The 16,768-nt window shown below is 37.6% G+C and overlaps 1 protein-coding gene across 5 annotated transcripts in view; it reads left to right on the top strand.

Annotated features, from left to right (window-relative positions):
• PLD1 (phospholipase D1) overlaps window positions 1–16,768 on the top strand; it is a 213,086-nt gene that overhangs the window by 156,114 nt on the left and 40,204 nt on the right. For all 5 annotated transcript variants that reach the window (XM_059920532.1, XM_059920528.1, XM_059920531.1 and 2 more), the window contains 2 exons: window positions 1,681–1,791; window positions 4,202–4,290. In XM_059920532.1, the coding sequence (XP_059776515.1) occupies window positions 1,681–1,791; window positions 4,202–4,290 (200 nt within the window). The remainder of the gene's footprint in view (window positions 1–1,680; window positions 1,792–4,201; window positions 4,291–16,768) is intronic.

Below are 16,768 nucleotides of genomic sequence, written 5' to 3'. Positions count from 1 at the left end.
GGAAACCTCTATTTGTGCAACTCTTGTTATTTCTGCTGACGAACAATAATGCAGTTCCTTGAAGATTATGTGAATCAAGCTATTTTCCAAGGGTGCATTATATTTACCTAAATATTTCTTCTGAGGTATTTGACTATTCTTGTTCACAGTTAAATTTTCCAATTTCATTATACATATTCATCTGATAAAATTAAATAAAATGCTTTGAGGGAAGTATATTGTAATAAATACCTCATAATGAATAAAGAAATAACATTTTGAGGATGGCACAGTCAGTTTTAGCAAGTATTAGGTTTGAATTTCAGTAGCCTTATATGTGCAATTTTTAAAGTTATTGATTAAAGCAAGAATTTTACCAGACCTTTTATATATAACAGATATAAAACTGATTATGTATTGGATCACTTTATGAATTTCTAAGTATGGGCTATTCTTTTATTTTCAATTTCAGTTGACCTCATGAGGAACAGTTTCAATATTTATTTCAAATCAGGATTAGTGAATATATTTTTATAGTGATTCTTCTGTGATGAAACTCTATTGCTTAAGGAAAGTCAAGTAATAAGCATTTATTGACCACCTACTATATGACTAACATTATACTGGAACCCTAGTTAGAGTGCTGAAAAAAAATTACAACCAATGGATTCTTAGTGTTGAAAAGGCCTTCCATGTGGCCCGACTGTAGCCTGGCCAGACTACAGTCTGCTCTGAAGCGTCTCGGGCATGATCCACCACAGCTCAAATACATCCTCTAAGTTCTCATTAATAACAGCAAACACTTATGTACCACTTACTAGGTGCTTGGTCTCCTTTGGCTCACTGCACAGTAATTCATTTAATCCTCTCTACAACCCTATAAAGTGGATACTCAGTTTTATAGAACAGAAATCTGAGGCACAAAGAGGTTGAGAAACTTGACCAAGATCAAAGCCACTAGGTGGTTGAGCTAAGCTTTGAACCTAGGCAGTCCCACTGTGCATCTGTGTATTTAACATATATTCAGGTGTCTGAGCTGGATGCTCTTGTTGTAATCCAGGAGGGAGCAGGTGAGTGTCTGAATAGAGGGAGGTGGTATGAATGAGAAAGTTGAGAGTTGAAGTGACACACCAAAGATCAGACAGCTAATTAAAGCCAGAATCAAGATTAAATGTCTAAATGAATCTATTTGTCTTTTAGAATGTATTATTCTGAACAGTATCTATTTGAGGGAAAAAGAGTAATCACATTATCAAGTCAGAGCTAGGGTGACTGTATCATATGATTCAAACCAGGACACTTCTGAGAGTAAAAGTGGTGTTATTAATACATGAGGCATTCTGGTGTGATTGTGGGGCTATAACAGAAAAAGAGTACAAATGGTCACTCTACTCATAGCCACCAAAAGAGGTCCTTCTGAAATGCTCTTTGTAGAAACCACATCTCCTGGTTTCCAATCTTGAATGAAAATAATCCGGGGTGGAAGAACATATATTCAGGATTTCCAGCTGGGCCCCTTCATTATGGATGATGTTTAAGGACCAGTTCCCTACCTACCTACTCTGCCTTGGCCCACACATGACACACAAGCCACTGTAATCAATTAGTTGTTTGGAAGAAAAAGATGGGCTTCACTTATTAATACCTCTGGTGTCATCTCCATTGTCTTATGTTTGCTCATTTCTGCTTGCTGCCTTATAGTTGCTCCGTTCTGCTGCTGATTGGTCTGCTGGTATAAAGTACCATGAAGAGTCCATCCACGCTGCTTACGTCTATGTGATAGAGAACAGCAAGCACTATATCTATATAGAAGTAAGTCTTGCTCGTGTAAATTGGTATGACAACCTGCCTTCCTGTAAATATCACACAGAGACTGCAGGGTCCCCGAACTCAGGACCTGCTACATTAATAAGTGTATGTTGAGATGTGAAGAGGTCACCTGAATTTTGATTCCCCCAGCATACCTGACATTCACTTTGCATTTTCATTAACTCGGTACTCTAACAGGAATCCCCCAAATCATTATTATTAAAATGTATCAATTCGTAATATGATTAGCCAGAAATATCCCAACATGGAGACGTTAAGTTTTGATTTGGCTTGAGTTGGAGGGTGTAAATGTGAGGCATGTGCTGCTTCAGGAGAGCACACACAGGGGTCAGCTGTTAACATAGAGACCACTGGATGCCTGTGGTTTGGGGATGTTGGAGTGGGGAGAGGGCAGGAAAAGGAACATGGAAAAGGGAGATGTAAGAATAGCAAGGGCAAGTACCACCTTCTTCAATTCTGGGTCAACTACCATTCATTATAAAGTTTTTTCAGTTCTCAGAGTTTGTGTGTAGAGACTAGGAGAAAACCCGCGGGTACTGGATTTAGTTTGGGAACCTTAATTGTGCTTCAAAGTAGATCTGAAGCTAGTTCAGAGCACTTGGAAAATCCTTAAAAAATAAAAAGCCGTGACAGTGGAAAGATAACTCAGAGCACATCTCTCTTCTTTATTTTAGTATTTTCTTTCTCACTGAATTTAAAAATATATATGGAGAGAGATGGGGTCACTGGGGAAAACCGTTCTAGCCCTACTTTCCTTCCCCTTGAGTCCTGGCCCTATCCCCTTCCATGAAGTGACAATTAATTAAAGGCAAGTGGGAAAGAATTGGAGCTTAATTTATTTTACAGGCCTGGAGAAAGAGAAGGCTGATTAAAACTATTAGCAGGCTTAATGCAATGTGGTATCCTGGATGGGATCATGCAACAGAAAAAGGACATTAGTGGAAAAATTAGTGAATTCTGAATGAAGTCTAGAGTTTAATAAAACTAATACTATTAGTGTTATTAATTTCAACAATTATACCATAATAATGTAAGATGTAATTGGCTGGTTCATCCGTTACCCAGCATCCTTTTGCTTTGTCTCTTTTTAGTAGTATTAAATCAGCCTTTCTTTGTAACGCTACCACAGTACTAAATGAGGTCAGGAATGCCATATTGATACACATGGCTGTGGACATAAACTTGGTTGAAACGCCTGTAGCCGAGGTAAGCAGTTGGCATTCACCCTGCTCTCTCCAAAAAAGGAGAAGTGAAGGATGTGAGTCTGTGTTACAGCTGCTGAGGAATGCTAAGCTTCTCTGTGATATGAATTCAGAACAAACATGGTTTGGTTGCCACTGAGATTTTGATTGTTTGATGCCCTAAATGGAAATATATTCTCAAATGAGTTTTTGTCTTCCTCTAAGTTTGTCTTCTGGAAGCTGTTTACAGCTTTATGCACTTAAGTTTAAAAGCGTGTACAATAGTAAAAATGATAATGTGGCAAAAGGATGATAATCCTATTTCGAGTCATTGCCTATATATCACTTTACCTAAGATGACTAGCAAAGATTACTCTGTGATGATTATACTTATAAATTACAGGTGTGTTATAACTATTTGTATAGTAAACAGAGCATGTGATATTCATAATATTTGTACCTAATTTTCAACAATCCGTAATGTAGCAGCTGAATCTTTCATACCATTATAATAATAATGTTGTACCCTGGTTTTTTAGTAAGAGTTTTAAAGAATGTTGCATGAACCTATAAGCAGAAGTACTTAAAGAAAAAAAAATAAAAATATTTCTCTTTCCATCTTATTGGTTTATTTATATAATGTAACATACTTACAAAAGAGATTTGTAACTACTTAAAATAGAAGTTCAGGAATAATAAGAGACCTAAACAAATGAGATAAGATCAAGGTAGATACTAGGAAATAGTGGACAAAATTAGACCAGGATTCTGCCACCTACCCTGTTCAAAAATAAACTTACCGTGAGATAGAATGTTTGCCAATATGGAATTTTTAATCAGAAGCATTTATACAATGTGTGAATCTGAAAAACCTGATTTCTCTATTAAGTTCAGAATGTTCCTACCATTCTAAGAATGTAACCTACAAGGAATTTGCATGATTAAATAATAGTTTAGCCTTCCACTTTACTAAGACGATATAGGTGATATTGCTTAGTTTAAATGCATGAGACCCAGAGTGACATGAGACTTCTTTTATTCCCAGTGTCATTTACTTTCCCGAGGTGATTTTAGGAATCAGAACATGTCTGCTAGGTGAAACATTTTTTAAAAAAATATCAATGTAGTTTTTTGTTATATGCCACATTTTCCTTATATGCATGCTACTAAGATAAGAAAAACTTATTATAAATCTCATCTGTTTTGCGTAGAACCAGTTTTTCATAAGCTGCGCTGATGACAAAGTTGTATTCAACAAGGTTGGCGATGCCATTGCTCAGAGGATACTGAAAGCTCACAGGTAAGGTTCTTGGCATTTTGGTAGGAGCTGTTACTGCAGATGTTCTTGCATTTACCGCTAAAATGACTTTTGAAAGCCCATTTTTAAAATACTATCTTTTTCTAACAGGCATGACTTTGGTTCAACTACCAGTAGGTTATTGATTCCTTAAATCTGAGTCAGCTGCTGAGAATTTTTGAGTCCATTTTTGAGGGGCTCTGAATGCTCCCAGAGCACAGTCATTTTTTCCTGGCCAGTCTCTTTCCCACGCATTAGATTTGTGATTTGATTTATTTAAAGGCAGACAGTGAGCTGTGTTCACTTAAAACTCAAAGCAAAATAGTCATAACGTTTTTCCATGGGTTATATTTAAATTCTTGTTACCCTCTGTCGTATTTTTTCAGGGATTATTTTCTTTAATAACACTTTTATTAAGATATAATTCACATACCATACAATCCACCCAAAGTGGACAATTTAGTCATTTGTAGTATATTCACAGAGTTGTGTGCAACCATCGCTGAATCAATTTTAGAACGTTTTCATCACCCCAGAAAGGAACCGCATACTTATTAGCAGTCACTACCCATTCCCCCTTTTCTTAGCCCCTGGCAACCACTAATCTACTTTCTTTCTCTGTAGATTTGCCTGGTCTGGTCGTTTCATATAAATGAAATCATACAATATGTGATCTTTTGTGACTTGCTTCTTTCACTTAGCTTAATGTTATAGAATGTACCAGTATTTCATTTATTTTTATTGTCAGGTAATATTTCATTATCTGGATATACTTCATATAAATGGATTTATCCATTCATCAATTGGTATATATTTGGGTTGCTTCTACTTTTTGGCTATTATGAATAAAGATGCTATAAACATTCTGTACTAGTTTTTATGTGAGACATGTTTTCATTACTCTAGGGGTGGAATTACTGGATCATATGGTAACTCTATGTTTAACATTTTGAGAAACTGTCAGAATGTTTTCAAAAGCGGCAACACCATTTTACATTCCCATAGTGTATGAGGGTTCCAATTTCTCTGTATCATCACTAATACTTATTATTATCTCTCTTTTTGATTATAGTGATCCTAGTAGGTGTGAAATGGTATCTCATGTGTTTTTGATTTGAATTTCCCTAATGACTAATAATGTTGAGTATTTTTTTGTTTATTGGCCATTCATGTATTATCCTTGTCCATTGTTTAATTAGGTTGTCTTTTTATTACTGAGTTGTAAGAGTTCTTTAGGTATTCTGGATACAAGTCTTATATCAGATTTATGATTTGCAAATATTTGCTCCCATTCAGTCTGTTTTCTTTTTTACTTTCTTGGTAGTGTCCTTTGAAACACAGAAGTTTTAAATTCTGATAAAGTTCCATTTATCTTTTTTTTCCCTTTATTGCTGTGCTTTGGTTTCATAGCTGAGAAACCACTGCCTAATCCAAAATCATGAAGATTTATGCCTGTTCTCTTCTAAGAATGTTATAGTTTTAGCTCTTACGTTTAGGTCTTGATTCATTTTGAGTTACTTTTTGTATATGGTGTGAGGTAGAGGTCCAACTTCATTCTTTTGCATGTGGATATTCAGTTGTTCCAGCACCATTTGTTGAAAAGTCTATTCTTTCCCTACTGAATTGTCTTGACACCTGGGACCATTTCTTTTTATGGCTGATTTTAGCTCTGTGTAAAAACAGCAAAATAAACAAACAAAATTATTACATTTTATTATCTTAATTCATTGAACATATGCCGTGGAGAATGTTAAGTACATATGCATTTGAGGCTTAAAACATTTTTTGACTTCCAGTGTCCTGTGGTACTTTAATATCTTTTTTTCACAAAATATGTGGGGATTTTTAGACTAAGAACATTTTATAGCAACAACTACCAGCATTTTATATGATTCACAGTTTATATCCACAGCCTCTTACTGAATTTTCACAACTACCCTTGAAAGTAGATCATATAGTTTTGTTGTTATTATTATTGTTGTTGCTGTACATTTTTATTTTTATTTTTTTCTGCTTAATTCCTTTATTAGCATTTAAGCGAGATACCTCTGCACTTTTTAGTAGTTGGTCTGGGGATTACAATATGCATCTTTTTTTTTTTTGTCCCCATTTTTAAAGTTAAACTGAGATGAAAGAATTGGTGTGACTTGTCTGGGCCACTAACAGCAAAAGGCAAAAACAGCTTTGAAGCCAAGTCTTTGGACTTCGGACCCAGTGCCTCCCACACCATGTAACTCCAATGCATTGACAGTTAGGATTAGAGGTCACTTCAGGGTTGCCCCAGATTGAAGCAAGTAGGTTGGGCCTGTGTAATCTCCTCCTCCCATTGACTGGTCTTTGGATGTAGGCTGACTTCAGGAAATGGGCATGGCCTTGGGTGAGGCAGGCCCCTTTGGCCTCTGGAGGGCAGTTCCTGGAGAAAGGCTTCACTGTGAGTGAGTAGCCAGCGGCCAGCTCTCTCAGCAGCTGGGGGAATGGCTGTCTTGATCCCACAGTGAGGGCCTTTGGGCAGCAAGGCACAATACTCACTCATCCTGCGGGGTGTCCAGTGTTTCTCACCCCTTCCCATGCATCAAAATCACCACTTTACAAAAACACAGAGGGCTGGACTCAACTCCAGGCTTGCTGGATCAGAATTTTCTGGAGGAGGGCCCAAGTACCTGTATTTTATAATATTCCACAGGCACAGCCAGGACTATATAGTACTCATCTAGAACAGCGTATATGGCCATAAATATGAATGATGGTCTGTGGTTTTACAAGTGACCTTTATTCTTTGCCTTCTCATATGCTTTTATTAAGAAAGTCACCAAGGACTGTTTCTGAGATGACTTAAAAACAGTCTTGTTAACAGTTAAACACATATGTACACACAGAGATTCCTTGTATCCTTTCCAGTCTCCAGTCTCCCAATTTTCTGGGTCAACTTATGTCTCATTTACAAAATTGCATTATATTTCTGACAACTCTTGCATTTTATTGATGCAGGAGTGTCCCGTTTATAAAGCACATTTGGCAAAAAAGAAAAATAATTTTTTCATGAAATTGAAATGCCACAAAAATACATTAAATTGACAAATGAGCTCATTGGGCTGAGCAGTGAATCATGAATTTTGGAACTTTGACAGCTAATTAGGAGAGTAGGATGAATCCCAACTTCACTCACCCCAGTTATTCACTTATTAGTACATGGTTTAATAAATATCTGTAAGATTTGTTTTTAAGTGTTCAGGAGCCTGAAAGAATATTTTTCTTTAGCATATTAATTTGTCTTTTAATATCTGGACTTCTTCTAAAATCATAACACTTTAAGGCTGGAAGGAATGTTAAGATATTTTCTGATTGAACATTTCCCAGTGACCCTGGGATCCACGGTAAGAGAGCATGGTAAGGTAGCATCTGTTGCAGATTTTATCTCATGCTTAGAAGTTCACAGAGCACCTTAAAGGGTGGCAATTTCAAGCTCACTTTATAGAAACTGGGAAATGAGTTCGTCAAATTTCAAATTAACCGTGTGTCATTTAGCTCTGATCTCTCAATAATCTCACTTGCTTTGACAGTCACATTTTAAAGTGGTATGTATATCACACATTCAAACTTAGTGGATACACACACATATCCTGGAAACCTATTTTACATTTTCCCCCTTCTGTGTATCTCCACATTATCATTTATCTCCTGTGTTAATTCCAAACTGTAAAATATATTTTCATTGAATCATTTCAAATCTATGAGCTTGTATTCTTAGGACAAAGGTAAAGGTAGAATTAGAAAGCTCATCTTGCAGGCTGCCTACAGAGGCTCCCCTCCTTCTCACTGAGGGCCGTCGTGTGCCATCCCCAAGCTTACCCCTCTCTCTTCCTTCCACTCTTCTGCTCTCCACTCTCCTGAAACTCAGAACTTCCCTGCCAGAGTCACGTGCCTAGCAACAAGTATAACTTTGGTTGTTGGAAAAAGAATAGAATAGAGCACAAAGCAGATGGAGGGAAATGACAGTCAGCATACAGCCAACCTGACGAAGGAACACAGACTCTCTCCCAGGACCCTCCCACCCTAGAGAGATTGGCGTCTTTAAATTGACAGCTTCTCTCAACTGGGCTGAGCCTTTACTTTTCCACCAGTGCTGTAATCCGGTCCCACACCAGTTCCCTAAAGTGAGTTCTCTGCTTCCCTCACTTTCTCCTCATTCTTTCTCAGCAGCTGTAATTCTTTTTTTTTTTTAATTAATTTTTATTGGAGTATAATTGATTTACAATGTTGTGTTAGTTTCTGCTGTACAGCAAAGTGAGTCAGTTATACATATACATACATACACTCTTTTTTAGATTCTTTTCCCATATAGGTCATTACAGAGTATTGAATAGAGTTCCCTGTGCTATACAGTAGGTTCTTATTAGTTACCTATTTTGTATATAGTAGTGTGTATATGTCAATCCCAGTTTCCCAATTTAGCTTTCCCCCACTTTGCCCCTTGGTAATCATAAGTTTGTTTTCTACATCTGTGACTCTATTTCTATTTTGTAAATAGGTTCTTTTGTACCATTTTTTTAGATTCCACATATAAGCGATATCATAAGTTATTGTCTGTGACTTAACGTTACTCAGTAGACAATCTCTAGGTCCATCCATGTCGCTGCAGATGGCACTATTTCATTCTTTTTTATGGCTGAGTAATATTCCATTGTATATATGTACCACATCTTCTTTATCCATTCTTCCATCAGTGGACATTTAGGTTGCTTCCATGTCCTGGCTATTGTAAATAGTGCTGCAGTGAACATTGGGGTACATGTATCTTTTTGAATTATGGTTTTCTCAGGGTATATGCCCAGGAGTGGGATTGCTGGATCATATGGTAGCTCTATTTTTAGTTTTTTAAGGAACCTCTATACTGTTCTCCATAGTGGCTGCACCAATTTACATTCCCACCAGCAGTGTAGGAGGCTTCCCTTTTCTCCACACCCTCTCCAGCATCCATAGTTCTTTACAGAAACAGGCCAAGCCTTCATGATTTGATTCATGACCTAGAGCCTCAGAATACTGTTCACCCCAAGCTGAACTAAAAATAACGGTGGGAATCTCTGCAGAAAACAAAAGGTCTGCTCTAAAAAAGTAAAACTGTCTTCGAGTTGAGACCAGCTCCCAACCCACTGGAAGCCTGTCTTTGACAACTCAAATAGGACTAGAGATCAGGGAGAAGAAATCATAATCCACAGTGTAGAATTGACTGGCTTATACCATGTTTGAATAAGCCAAAACGTAGAGTGTAACCAGATGGTCCAAGTAGAAAACATTTTAAAACACTGTGTGCCATGAATGTATGGTTTCTGAGGGTGAAACCAGTTTTGCTTATGGAAACTTGACATGCATAATTTTGCTGCCCTGCTAAAAAGTTTGGAGGGAGAGAGTACATTTTGCACTGTTATCACCACAAGTTTGACACATGCAATGAAATTAGGCAGTTGATTTAATGCTGCTGTATTTTAATATTAAACTGCACTGGAAAATACACAATTAAACTGCCTTGGAAAATACACAATTTTGAAAATCACTCAAACTCTTCGTGCTTCCTGTAACTGTAGAACAGTGCCAGATAGTACTTGCAGTTTGCCCATGGGTGATGGTATGAGGGACCTCCTCTGGGGAATCTGAAATTAATTGGGAACCAGATGTCTGGAGATCTGAGTTCTTCCCAACTCTGTCTACAGGTATGTGACCTTTTGAATCTATCATTTTTGCCTTTCTGGTACTCTGTTTTTTCACCAACAAAGAGAATAATAATATCTGCCCTACCTATCTCATATGAATAGATGTGAAAGCAATTTGAAAACCGTAAAGCACCAGTTCATGTAAGAAATTATGTTATTTCCAGGAAATTCATCATCTGGAAATATGCTAGCTCATGGTAAATTCTAGCAGGGACAAAGAACCACAATATCAAATCAACTATTTAGAAATTAATATTTATGTTAGAAACAAATGTTTTAATTAAAGAGGTGTTTAATGTGCCTCATTTTAAATTATTAGGTGACTATTGCTGGATAAGGACAACTTGCTTTGGTTCCCTATCACTGGCACTTCTTCATCCTGTGACAAGTAGAGGCACATGATTAAAACACTGTCTAGAGGTGTCCTGCCAGAAAGCAATAGCTGACTGCTCATGGGAATCAACTTTTAGATTCCCCATTATTGATTGGATCACACCTTCCCCCAAAATATAAAATGAAATGTATTCTGAAACATAATGTGTGTTCAGTTTTGCTTTGCTTTGTTTTAATTTTAGGCACTGTTGATGATTCTTTGAAGCTTTCCAATTGAAATCACTGGTTGTTAATTGATTAATAATGTTATCAAATCGTTTTTGAGTCATTCCACATCCAAGGTGCTTTTTATGCATTCCTTCATTTAATTCTCACATCAGCCTTATGAAGTGGATGCATAATGATTTCCATTCTACAGATGAGGCAGCTGAGGCCAAGTGCAATTATGGTAACTTGCCCACATCATGCAGCTATTAATGAGTGGAACTAGGACTCAGACCACATCTTTAGGACTTAAACTTGTGCTCTTTACCTTGTGCTACCTTTGTAGCTCAGCTACAAAGCTTCCCTCATTTCAAGGGAAGTAGAAATGTTCTAATGTTAAGCCTGCAAGAAATCTAGAAGAGGTACTTTATTTAAAAATTTTTAAAAATCAGATGAACATTTTCTTTTTTAAAAGCAATTGCTTGAATGAAGCAACTGACAAAGGATTAACCTCCAAAATTTACAAGCAGCTCATGCAGCTCAATAACAAAAAAACAAACAACCCAGTCCAAAAATGGGCAGAAGTCCTAAATAGACATTTCTCCAAAGAAGATATACAGATGGCCAACAGACACATGAAAGAATGCTCAACATCATTAATCATTAGAGAAATGCAAATCAAAACTACAATGAGGTATCATCTCACACCGGTCAGAATGGCCATCATCAAAAAATCTAGAAACAATAAATGCTGGAGAGGGTGTGGAGAAAAGGGAACACTCTTGCACTGTTGGTGGGAATGTAAATTGATACAGCCACTATGGAGAACAGTATGGAGGTTCCTTAAAAAACTAAAAGTAGAACTACCATACGACCCAGCAATCCCACTACTGGACATATACCCTGAGAAAACCATAGTTCAAAAAGAGTCATGTACCAAAATGTTCATTGCAGCTCTATTTACAACAGCCAGGACATGGAAGCAACCTAAGTGTCCATCATCGGATGAATGGATAAAGAAGATGTGGCACATGTATACAATGGAATATTACTCAGCCATAAAAAGAAATGAAATGGAGGTATTTGTAGTGAGGTGGATGGAGTTAGAGTCTGTCATACAGAGTGAAGTAAGTCAGAAAGAGAAAAACAAATACAGTATGCTAACACATATATGGAATCTAAGGGAAAAAAAAAAAAGGTCATGAAGAACCTAGTGGTAATAAGGGAATAAAGACACAGAACTACTAGAGAATGGACTTGAGGATATGGGGAGGGGGTAGGGTAAGCTGTGACAAAGTGAGAGAGTGGCGTGGACATATATACACTACCAAACGTAAAATAGATAGCTATTGGGAAGCAGCCGCATAGCACAGGGAGATCAGCTCTGTGCTTTGTGACCACCTAGAGGGGTGGGATAGGGAGGGTGGGAGGGAGGGAGATGCAAGAGGGAAGAGATATGGGAACATATGTATATGTATAACTGATTCACTTTGTTATAAAGCAGAAACTACACACCATTGTAAAGCAATTATGCTCCAATAAAGATGTTAAAAAAAAAATAAAGTAATTGCTTGATAGATAAAAATTTCTTAGGTTTAAAGAAAAATCTACATCCTATAATTACCACATCCTATAATTTGTGTACCAAGTTGAAAGGACATGTTGGGTATATTTCAGAATCACTGTCTTAACGAAATTTGAGCTGCAGTTATAATAAAAGAAGAAAAATATGAAAATTAAGTATGCCAATGGCTGGTTTCACATTTTATTTTGTAGGATAACCTCCAAGCTCTATGAAATTCATGGAGAAGAGGTTACATTAGGGCAGAGATGACAGATCATGGCAGGAGAACTTTTGATTTAGATCATTTAATTGCTTTTATTTGATTCCAAAAATTATATAAATGATAATCTCAGCAGATAGAGAGAGCAAAGATTAGTACTGGGCAGAGGCCAGAAATCATTTTGAGTCTGAGCATGTGCCCTGGCAGAGAGATGAAGGAAAGGAGAGACTCTTTTTTTTAAAATGAGAATGAAAACGGCTGGGCCATTATGGGAACAGTTTAATAAGAGGTTTTGTAGAATCTTATTTAAGGGACACTGAGGGACATGCCTGCCAAAGGTTATCAAGTCCAGAGTGAAGTCTAAGTCACACATGCTGGGCTAACCCTGAACATTCTTACATTTAAAAGCTTGCCGTTTTCAAAAGATAACCAACGAAAAAAATTATGTGTGTGTGTTTTTGTGTGCACACACAATATGTAATGTCATAATCTATAAAAATCTCACATATGATATGCAAAGTCAGTGCTAAATAGAACCAGCATTTCTAGGGGACTAGCAATGATTTTCACCAACTCCTTCATTTACAGATGAGAAAACTGAAACCCAGAAAGGTTTACTGCATTTAAAAAGATTTGCCCAACACAAAATAAAATGGGCTATGTCCCAAACCACTGAGAAGCTACAGATCCAATTCTCCCATAACTGATACCACTATAGAATAAAATTCTCCCCACAAAAAAAACAAAAACAAAAAACCACTAATCCCCAACCACAATTCTTCTTACTTCTGGCAGCATTCACTGCTGCAAAATCTACAACGAGAGGATTTATACCAGCTTCTGAAGTTTATGGCAATGAAACATGATCTATAAATCTCAAATTCTCAAAATATAAAGCATCTTGTCACTGGAGAAACACAATGAGCTCCTTTGGGGCCTTCTTAATAGATCCTGAGACCTCACTCTGAGAAGAAGACCCCTCTTCCGCTGACTACCCACCATGTGGGGGAAGGAGGAGGTGAAGGAGGAGGGGTTCTTCTGGAGAACACAAGGTGGGAAGCTAGAGGAAAACCACTGCTAAGACCCATTTACGCTGGTGAACTAGGACTTGTTTTTAAAGGGGCAAGCAGCATTTCAGCAAATCACAAAAATTGAAAATATTAAAGATCCCACATTCTCATCACCTAAACAATTTACTTTTTGTTTTCCTATTTTCTTTTTGGTCCATATTAATATACAGACATATTTTCTGAGTTGTAATTTATTTCCTTTTCCTGTAACTCACTTGGATTTCTGTCTCAAGTCCCTTTTCCACACAATAGAAGGAAATTTAGTTTAGTCACTTCCTGATAAATGTGGCCAAATTCAGTGGTTTCTCATTATTTCTGCTCCGTATTCAGTCCGTCAGGGTGCCCCTGGCCTTTCCTCCCCTCCCCCATCCTTGGTATAGACGCTAAGGGGCCCTGGATCTTTGGGAAGGGGCTTCTAACACTCAGTATCCATCTGGCTCAAGCCTGTTCTGGCATCTGCTTACTGTAACCTGGGATCCTCAGCCTTCTCCTCTAAAACCTGCCTTTCTGTCCCTTCTCCTCTACTGCTGCCAGTAGAGGGTCCCTGCACTGAGTCTGACTCTTATTTCTTCTTCTTTTTTCTTTTTTTAATTTATTTTTTTGGGCACACTGCCAGCCTGTGGGATCTTAGTTCCCTGACCAGGGATCGAACCCGCACCCCCTGCAGTGGAAGCTCGGATTCTTAACCACCGGACCACCAGGGAAGTTCCTCTTATTTCTTTATACTCCCGCCTCAGCTCAAAGGATCTCTCCCCAGTTCCCCAAATCTAAGAAGCTGACACCTTTGTGCCCTGGTTCCTCGGTGAGAGCGCCGTCCTAGGAGCAATGCCTGCTTCATATCTCCAGTCACAGAGAGGGGGAAGTTAACACATTTAAGGGGAAAAATTATTTAATATTTCATAGTATCAGCCTGCCACATCTATAATTGTCTCGTAATTGTAACTTTGCATTGGGGCCATTTTAACACACTACCAGAAGTACTTTGCTAGTAAGTCATCATAGTGGTCATTTTAGTGGCTGTAAGAAGTTACATCCATTGAGTGACTATAACATAATTTAGTTAATCATCCCCCCATTATTGGACATTTCCAATTTTTATCTATTATACATAACACCGCTGTAAGAGTTAGTGGGTTTTGAAAGAAAAACTTATTTTAACAAAAAGCCTGAGCATGCAATTTTATAAAATTGTTCTGAACTAAAGTGGATGGAGCAGTTGCCTGCATGATGGCCTGGTGCCCACTAGCTCTTCTCTTGCTTTTAAGATCATAAATAATTCTGCACATTAGGGGCTCAGGTTCTTGCCCTATGCTGATTGCTATCATTTGCACCACCCCAGCATTGTGAGGATGCAGTGTTTCGGAAGAGGTTAGAATCCTCGGTGGCCAAGAACTGTTATTTTCTGGGGACCAGATCAAGGAAGGAGACTGGACGGGTTAGCACATAGAATTTTCTCTTCATTGGCTTAAACTTAGCCACAGCTTTATGGTTTGAAATTCCAGAGCCCTTTTTTTCTATAGCAGTGAAAATCTAGGTCCTCTATGCTAATTTGCTGAACACAGTTTAAAAATTTCATCATTTAGGAAATTCAAAAACTGCATTGTGTTAAAAAAATAAAAATAAAAAAGCAAGGATTTTGATATAGAGCTAACCAAGAACAAGAAAATGTGAATATTCTGATTTCTACAAACTAAATTTGCAAATATGCTTTATTTAAAGATACAAGATTTTTATAGAACATTTCCCAGTGTCTACATTTTGAAGTCATTTTTGCTTTTATAAAACACATGGGCAAAAGGAAACCATCTTTTCCAAACAGAATTACAAACACTTGGTGTTCAAGACCAGCAATACTGCTTCTAATAAATGTGAAAGATGACTTATGTGGGTTGGCACACATAGCAAAATAGGTATTTTGGGGTAGAAAAAATTAGAAACAGTTCAATGCCCAGCAATAGAGAACTGGTTAAAATATTATGGCATGGATTTGGAATACTGTCACTGTTATTAAAAAATGGGCATCTCTCTAAGTACAGTTATCAAAGAATTTCCAGGATACACTGATAAATTACAAAAAAAAAATAACAGAAAAGTGTTTACAGTATTCTAACATTTGTGTAGAAGGAGAGAATACATATATATATGCTTATAAATTCATAGACTATTTCTGAAAGAACATGAAAGGTAATACAGGTTGCCCTTAGGGAGGGGAAACAAAGGCTGGGGACAAAGGAGTGAAAAAGAAGTTTTTTCATCATATAATATTCCACCTCTGAAGGTTTGTCCTGTGAACATATATTATCCATTCGAAAATGTAATTTTTTTTGGTGGTTCCTCAAAAAGCTAAACATAGAATAACTGTATGACCCAGCAACACCATTCCTGGATATATACCCAAAATAACTGAAAACAGGGACTCAGATACTATATGCCCGTGCCCACTGCAGCATTATTCACAATAGCTAAAAGTGGAAACATTGCAAGTGTCCACCAACAGATGACCGGATAAACCAAATGTGGTCTATATATATAACAGAATATTATTCAGCCATAAGAAGGAAGGAAATTCTGACCCATCCTACACCGTGGATGAATCTTAAGGATATTATGTTAAGTGAAATAAGTCAGCCACAAAAGAACAAATATTGTTTGATTCCACTTAGCTGAAATATCTAGACCAGGCAAATTCCTAGAGACCGAAAGTAAATTAGAGGTTACCAGAGGTTGCAGGGAGGGGAAATGGGAAGTTACTGCTTAATTATCACAGTTTCTGTTTGGGCTCATGAAAAAGTTTTGGAAATAGAGATCATGATGGTTCACAACATGTGAAGGTAATTGTTAACACTGAACAGTACACTTAAAAATGGTGAAAATGGTAAATTATATGTTTCATATATTTTTCCACAATAAAAAAAATTCAAATAAGATGTAATCTAATTTAAAGAAAAACATGCTGTTTAACCTCTTGTCTACCAGAGGCTTCCCAGAAACAAACATTCTTCCAACCTGACCCCATCCTCCCAAAGCAAATAGTACCAAGTGCATACTGAGTGCAAAGGTCCTCTGTTGGGCACCGCCCAAAACAGAAAGATATGTGGACGTACGTCCTGTGTTTCAAAAGGGCTTATCACATAGCCTAGCCTAGCAGAGGTACCTGTCACTGTTGTGTAAAGCAAAAAAGATGCTGAGTAGGCATCCCAACCATGTGCAAGTGGGAGTGCAGAGGCAGGAGCAAACCAATTTTCACTGGCACATCCAGGATGGCTTGATGGAAGGAGCCGGTTATCAGCTCCTCTCTGCGAGGCAGAGAAGGGCATCCAGGCTCAGGGGGCAGATGAGTTAGGCTGACTAACCTGCCTTACTGGGGGTGCACCTCTGAGCA

Source organism: Balaenoptera ricei, chromosome 4 (genome assembly GCF_028023285.1).
Source record: "Balaenoptera ricei isolate mBalRic1 chromosome 4, mBalRic1.hap2, whole genome shotgun sequence".
NCBI classification, from domain to species: domain Eukaryota; kingdom Metazoa; phylum Chordata; class Mammalia; order Artiodactyla; family Balaenopteridae; genus Balaenoptera; species Balaenoptera ricei.
The sequence above is the reverse complement of the archived record's forward strand: the minus strand, read 5'-3'. Positions and strand labels throughout refer to the sequence as shown.